The sequence below is a fragment of the Anneissia japonica genome, unplaced genomic scaffold, assembly GCF_011630105.1.
Source record: "Anneissia japonica isolate Jap-2015-1 unplaced genomic scaffold, ASM1163010v1 scaffold287829_len2072220_cov186, whole genome shotgun sequence".
Classification (NCBI taxonomy): Eukaryota; Metazoa; Echinodermata; class Crinoidea; order Comatulida; family Comatulidae; genus Anneissia; species Anneissia japonica.
The window spans coordinates 2059592-2067900 of NW_022716075.1; the positions used below are offsets into that span (position 1 = coordinate 2059592).

An 8309-nucleotide genomic window follows, 5' to 3' on the forward strand; every position below is an offset into this window, starting at 1 on the left:
GTAGCCTTTAGTTTAAAAGGATAAGCTTTTTCATGGTTTTCACAAGCGCCTTGAGCACTTTAGTGGAGATGTGCGCTTAATAAATCTTATTATTATTATTATTATTATTATTATTAAGGGGGCACCTTCGGGACCAAAAAAGTGTCCCCTCAATAGGGGTGTCCCCTCAATAGGGTACCCTTATTCAGGGGACACTAATCAAAAAGGTGAAATTGTCTCCTTAATAGGGGTTTTTGGCATGTTTTCATATAATGATGAAAAATAATTCTTTACAATTTAATTTTTATTGACATAATTAGTTACAGTAGAATTAGAACTAATTTGCAATGTAAATACAATTCCTTTATAATTTGAAATCAGCAGAAATTTAACTAAAACAATACTTTTATATGTTCCCATTTTGCTTCGTGATGCAATGTTAATGAATGAATTAGAATCCTATGAAAGTGCAGGAAAAACCAAGAAAAAGAAATCCCCATGGTTAAGGGTCGAAATTGACACATGCAGTAGGCAAATATTATTCCAATATTCACTCCAAAGATTTGAGGAGAAAATTCTCGTTTATTGCTCAAATTTCAAAATTTAATTTTCAATTAATTTTAATTTCAATTTACTTAATAAACATCCAGAACAGAGAAGTAAGGTAGTAGGCCTAGAAGAACTTTAAAACAATAAAAAAAAAATTTCATCAAAACAGGCAATACAGTATTTATACATATACCAGAACAATTAAAATAGAAGCCACAGCAAAATTGGATAAATTCTCAAAATACAAAATTCAATCAAATCAATAAGAGGTGAGAACAGAACCCTACTTTAACAGATACAAGCAAAACAACAACCCATGAAAATACTTAAACACACCAAACTACTACCAAACAAAGACGGATTATTTTACTTGATTCAAAATTCTTTTTGTATTTCAATTTCAGTTAAAATATTATTATTATTATTATTATTATTATTATTATTATTTATTATTACGTAGTCTAACAAAAGCTCGCCCTTGACAATTTAATAGCAGTAGAAAGGTGATAATAGTTAGAAAGTATAAGTTCCTTAATAAATTACTCAAAATGTGTCCTACATAAAGTTGAGTGATTTTGTTCTTATTTTGAGACTGTTGTATTTGTTGTGATACAATAGAAAAAAATAAAGTGTCCCCTTAATAGGGGTTATATGACCATTTGGCACACTCAGAAAGTGTCCCCGTCACCTTAATAGGGGTGTTCCCTTAATAGGAGTTGGACACAGTGTTAAAGTATATATTACCTCTAGTTTCACGGAAAAGTGTCCCCTTAATAGGGATGTCCCCTGAATATTGGTGTCCCAAAGGAGGGGTTCTACTGTATGTCATTATCATGCCCATATATGGGAACATCACACATATTTGTCACATAAAATTTCATAGTGTGGACAGAATTTTGGGAATAGGAGTGGTTAGAAAGCTTGCAATTTCAGAGGTCTGAAAATCTGGTTCTTCTAGGATGATTCGGAAACACCAAGCTTCCCCTCCTATTCAATACCAAATAAATAAAAATATTTTTATATGTTGTATTTCACTGTACATCTTGAACTGGCCTATACCTTTTGAAAGATCGTCAAATGAGGGCGGAAAGAAATTACACATTTTGTTTTCTCATTTAGCAACAATGGTTTTCTCAAAAGCATCTAATAAGAAGGGAAATCAAGTTTATTGGCAATAAAGTATGGGTGTGAGGTAAAAAAATAGATGTAGCTTTTTTTTCAAATATTCAGCTTTCTATTGGATGTCACGTGGTTGTAAAGATTATGGTGGTACGATGTGAACATTTCAATAATTGTATTAAAGGGGTAAATTAATAATATATTGTGAGTTTACCAATTCTTATTGCTAGATATCATGGCAGTGACACCGTGATACAATTGTTTTTCTAAAGTTTCATTTTTTCACAGCGACAAGTTCACTAATAGACCACAAATGAAATTTTAATTAATTGAAATTACCTATTAAGGGGACACCTTCGAGACCAAGAAAATGGTCTATTTAATAGGGGTATCCTCTGAATAGAGGTACCCGTATTCAGGGGACACTAACGAAAAACGTGAAACTGTTTTTGGCATGTTTTCATACAACAGTGACATACAGTCTTTATTAATTTTATTTTTAATGACCTAAGAATCAGTTACAATAGGATTAGAACTAATTTATAGCAATAATTTTCGATGCAAATACAATTCATATATAATATGAAATTAGCAGAAATGTAATGTTTCCAATATTATTTCATGAAACAATGTTAATAACCAAAAAAATATTCTGCTATCTATTGGATGGATGTAGCATGAATAGCGTAAACGACTTAGAATTAAGGGTGCATGTTATGTATGGATTATAAGGACAGTACATGAAAAACAAAGAAAAAAAATATGGGTTAAGTACGAAGTACCACCTGCAGAGTGCCTAATACCGATGTTTACACTAGGACAATTTTGGTTTATTGCTCAGAAGGTGTCAAAATATATAGTTGAATGAATTTTTCTTATTTTGAGACTGCAGAAGTTGTTGAAATACAAAGAAAACAAGTGTCCCCTGAATATGGGTTATATGACCATTTGACACACTCAGAAAGTGTCCCCCACCCCTTAATATGGGTTTGTCATAGTGTTTAAAAATATATTTCCCCTTGTTTCACAAAAAAATGTGTCCCCTGAATAGGGGTGTCCCAAAGGAGGGCATCATTGATAAATTTAAAAAAAAAAAAATTCTTGCCCAACCAAGTAATTATATTTTCGTTTATTTACATTCTTTTCAGATGGTCATTTGGAATTGTATTGTATGAAATATATACAAATGGAGGACCCCCTTACCCTGAAATGGATGCATCGTCTGTTATTCAAAAACTTGCAACTGGTTACAGGATGGAGAAACCAACTGCATGTCCTCAGCACATGTATATAACTATGTTTTTCTTTTTTAAGTGCAACTATATTTCTAATAATTCATTAAGTGTGTGTGCATTCTTGTTGGATGATTGTGATTATCATTCTCTCTCCGCTTCGCGTTGGAGGTACTGTAGTCCCAATCATCCAACATTGCAATCTCCCCCACATACCACCTACTGCCACCACTGGCACTTTTTACCATTGCTTTTTACAAGAAAGAATTTCAAACAGTGCGGGACAATATCAGGGTGGACCCACTTTACGAGTAATTTCAAGTAATCTGGACCCCTAAATATGAAAAAACCTGGACCCATTTTCTTAAAAGTTTACCCATTTTAGTCTAAATATGAGAAATATGGACCAATTTTTCAAAAAGTGGACTCATTTATGCATAAAACTGCATAACTTGGAACCATTTAAAAAAATGTGGACCAATTCTTTATGGACCCATTAGAAAAATTGTGTGGGACTGTCCCAACTCTTCCAATAGCTGGCTACGGCATTGGTGCCCATAAATGGGCATGATGATGTCATAAAGAGCTTTGGCCAGATTATCGATGTTTCTGACAGAAACTGTTGCTTGCAGTCACATCATCGCTAGATACATTTGTTTTGTGCAATACTGTAATAACTATTTCTTTCTTTGGTCAGATATGATATAATGATGAAGTGCTGGAAATCGTGCCCTAATCAAAGACCAACATTTAACGACATGTTCATGACGTTTGATAGTTTGCTGGAAATGGGTACAGACTATTTAGAAACCGATCCATATCCAGCGACAATAGCGGTAGAAGAAAACATCCTCAACTCATTAAATATGAATGCTTATCCTCCTCACCAGAAACAGGTACGACTTAAAGAGCCATGAGTGAATCATTTTTACGGTAAAAAATATCCATATCTGAATAATGATATACTTTATTGTCCATCATAAAAACGGAAATATATTTGAAACGGGCAGAACATATTAGGCCTATTTTTATTATTGACTAAATTATGTAGTGGGTAAATTGTGTGGGCCAAACAAAAATGCCAAAATAACAATTTCAGGGCCAATTGTCCATCATAAAAGCAAAATATATTTGAAACTGGCAGAACATATTATGTATATTATTGATTAAGTTATGTAGTAGGTAAATTGTGTGGGCCAAACAAAAAATTCCAAAATAGTAATTTCAGGGTCCAACTAACTTGTGATTTCATCAAATCTGTAACCCCGGTTTTTTCATTGTCTTGACATAGGGATTTTCTAGACTCTTGCCGTCTATCTTAAGATTTAGATCGAGCTTCGTTTACGCACGCAATACAAAAATTACAATTAAGCGACTTATCGTTGTAAGCTTAGAGTGTGAATTAAACCTAAAATGATGATTATTGATAAGTGTTTATAGTTTGTATTATGTTAACAGTTATATTGTATTTTTCAGAATGACGATGGAATCTCAATTGATAGTCAAAGTGATGAGATGAATTGTCAATCACCAGAAGAGGCACATATTGCGTTTTTCGTATCCAATGGCAGCACTCCTACAGGGCACGTCATAGAATTTATACCAAAAATGGAAGATTCCGAAGCGGACGAGGATTCATGAAGTCATGTGTTAAGCATTAAATACATGTGCAATCTATAGGTGGCAGCTAATGTGTTGAAATAGCTATTAGCAGCTAACGACTCTACACCAATGCACGTTACGTACGTCACAATTCGCAGATTATAATACATACATACACACAAAGATACACATATACATACACACATACATACACCTATACACGCACATACGTCTGTCTCTTATACACATCTGTCGTTTTTCTGGTAGCCTTTAGTTTGATAGTGTGGACAAAGATTTAGTAATTAAATAATAGGTAGTAATAATACAAAATATCATTGCAATTAGTATGTAAGTAAGACTGTTTCTAAAATCACCCTGCATTATTAATAGTGTGTAAAATAGGGACGGGAAAACGTGTTTTAATATGTTTATATTGTATTTCATTTCTCAAACTTTAAAATTAAACATTATGCACGTATTTATATTAGAAACTCCGGAATAATATGGCAATAGTTGTTGCAGTTTAATTCCCCCGTGACCTGTATTTGGACATTTTTTTTTGTTTTCTGTATAGAGCTTTATAATGTAATGGTATTTAATATTTTATATCTTGATTTTTGACGAAATAAAAACAATGATTATATTTTTTGATTTAAAGTTTCTTCTTAAAAATTGATAACCGCCAGTATCAGCCTATATAAGGTCTATGCGAATGACAAAGACTTCTTTGTTTTTATTTATTTTGTATTTCAATAATATGCCCTATTGTAGGAGCGGTTTAGCTCAGGGGTTGCGGTTCTGTTTCTCAACCTTAAGGTCGGAGGTTCAATCCCTCGCCATGTATTACGGTTGCGTCCTTAGCAAGGCACTTTACCTACGGTTTCTCTCTCTTATGGCATACAAGCTTTTTGGGGGTTTTGAGGGGTGCTGAACTTAAATCTGCTGTATGCCAAGCTCGTACATAACCGGAAAGCCTCCAAATCCAATATGGCCTCCAAAATGACCGCCAAATTTTGATATTTACTATAACTTCCAAAATATTCCTTATAGAACAACAGTTTTTGAGTCTATTCTATGATTTTTGGTGTCAAGGCATATACTCAGCCATTATGCGGTGACGGAAGTCAAAGATGGCCGCTGAAATGGCCGCCAAATTGTAATATTGACATTAACTCCATTATTATTCTATATAGAACAGTGACCTTTTTTGAGTTTATTTTTTCAGATGATAGGGACATACAATGGCACCATCAAAATACAATTTAGAGCCAGTAACGGAAATCTAAGATTGCCACTAAAATGACCGCCAAATTACAATATTGTCCATAACTCCCTTAATATTTGATATAGAACAGGGGATTGTTTAGTCTACTATGATTTGAGATGATAGGAGAAATTAGCGGTTGCAGAAATCCACGATTTCCGCCAAAATGGCCGCCAAATTTTAATATTGAATGGTCAGTCCCTTAATATTCCATAGAACCACAAGATAGCATTGAAACTGTTGAAGAATACACCAATACCAGTGGAAAGTATCATCAAATGAGTGTCCTATCCCACAAAGAAAAACTGAAGAGCAGCTGAAAAAGACAGAAATAAGATAACTAGTAATAAGAAAAACTAGTTAAATTTGTGGATTACCCTAATTGACATTGGCAGTTCAAGTACCATTTTCCACAACCCAGCTGTGTAACTGTTGGAGAATACAGCAATACTAGTAGAACCTATCACCAAATGAGTGTCCTTTCCTACACAGTCGAACTGAAGAGCTGTTGGAAAAGAAGATGTAAGAGAAACTAGTGTGGTGGACTGCCGGTACCTTGTTTGACACTGGAAGTAAAAGTATCATCATACAAAACCCAACATTACGACTGTGGAAAGTACACTCTCAATAGAACCTACCGTCAAATGAGTGCCTTGCCCCACAAAGACGAACTCAAGACGTCTTTTGAGACAGGACACTCATTTGATGATTGGCTCTACTGGTATTGGTGTATTCTCCAACAGTCACGTGAGTTAAATCTCCCACTATTTCTAATTCATGGATTTACTGATGGTGTGGTAAATATGTCCAACGAAGTTAAGATTTTGGTAGCCATTTTGCCGATCATACTAGAGTTTTGCAACTACAAATGGCATCACACTTCTCTACGTGGTGCTACTCTACAAACCATATTATAGATTCAAAAACGTTGTTCAATGTTGATATAATGGAATTTCTTTTAAATATAAAAATTTGGATATCTTGGATATCATGTGGTTGAATTTGAATTTTAGTGGTCGTACTCTATGGGATGATATCTCAAATCAGACTCAGACTCAAAAAGAACTGTTGTTCTGTGTGTGTACTCCAAGGTTAATATTAAAATTTGGCCATCAATTTGGCGACCATTTTGGCGGCCATCTTGGATTCTTTATCTGCTATGGAATGACATTAACTTTTAGGGGTGCTAAAATATGCCCTGACTACTCAAATAATAGAATAGACTAAAAAATGTTGTTCTGTGGAATATAATTGAGAGTTGATGGTCAATATTAAACTTTAGCGGCCATTTTGGCGGCCATCTTGGATTTCTGTAACTGCTAGTGGCTTAGTTTGACTCAAAAACTGTTGTTTTATGTGGAATATTGTGGAAGTTATGGAAAAATATCGAAATTTGGCAGCCATCTTGGATTTGGAGGCTTTTTTGAGCTTGGCATACAGCAGATTTGAGTTCAGCACCCCTCAAAACCCTTAAAAAGCTTGTATGCTATAAGTTAACACAATTTAGCAGTAGCTGGAAAAGCCATTGTTTTTGTTCTGATTTTTTTTCTTGCATATCGTTTTTCCTATCTTTTTTTCACTGGGTTTTTTCGCCCGGCACTTTGGTCACTTCCCATACTTTAATCTTTTCCAAACTTCGTCCAAGCATAGATCATATATCAAGGATGTGTCTCTTAAATTTTATTGATAATATTAAGTGGGGTGTGGATGTGAGGGCCAATTGGAAGAGATTTAAAGGTAAACACTGTACACCTGATATTTAAAAAACAGATCAAGTGATATGACTAAAACTTTTGGGAAAGTTTAACCAAATTACAAGGAGGAAATTATTAAATTTAATGACTATCAATATTCGGGTGTACATTTGAGGGTCATTTAAAGTGCTAACGTCTAAGACCTAAGTATCTTTAAAACAATCACCAATGGATCTAAATGAAACTTTCTAGAATAGTTTGTCATGTTTTAATGAAGAAACGTTTAAATTAAAACGATCCGAAGGGTGTGGATACGAGGACCATTTAAAGGATGTTTTTTGGACTGGTGATTAAACTATATAAAGGCAAGTTGCGTTAACTAAAGAGTTTAAACCAACTGCAGTTATAAAACCTTGTATAACAGCTTGTCAAGGTCGAGCAAAGAAATGATTACATTTTTGTGAAGATTTCTAATTCATCCTATGACCTCGATTGAGACACGTACATTACAGTACCCATTCAAAATCACATATGTATTGCCATATAAATCATATCAGATTAAATAATAGTAAAGCATAACAATAACACCAGCTATTCTAAATTAAAGACTTTTAAGTATTTTCTAACATTTTTTTTTATTATAAAAAGCTGATGGATTGAACTATAATTCCATTTATTTAGATGTTTTAGGACATTAGCTTTATATATACTGAATAGAGCTATTGAAAATAAATGGTCAACATATACGTTTCCTGTTCAGAGGACAATATTTTTAAAATTTGCTTCAATGCCATATTTTGATAGACTAATATTATTTATAAAATTCGATAGATCGTTTGCTTCTGTACAATCATAAAAAAGATGCGCATC

General features: G+C 33.7%; 1 protein-coding gene across 1 annotated transcript; it reads left to right on the plus strand.

Annotated features, from left to right (window-relative positions):
• Window positions 1-2795: 2795 nt before the first annotated feature.
• On the plus strand, window positions 2796-4707 carry LOC117109625 (tyrosine-protein kinase FRK-like; the record flags this gene model as incomplete). The annotated part of the gene is given in 3 exon segments (XM_033252017.1): window positions 2796-2933; window positions 3577-3775; window positions 4356-4707. Coding segments are annotated over 3 exon segments (502 nt in total), but the record flags the coding sequence as incomplete, so codon positions are not given.
• Between the last annotated feature and the right edge of the window lie 3602 nt (window positions 4708-8309).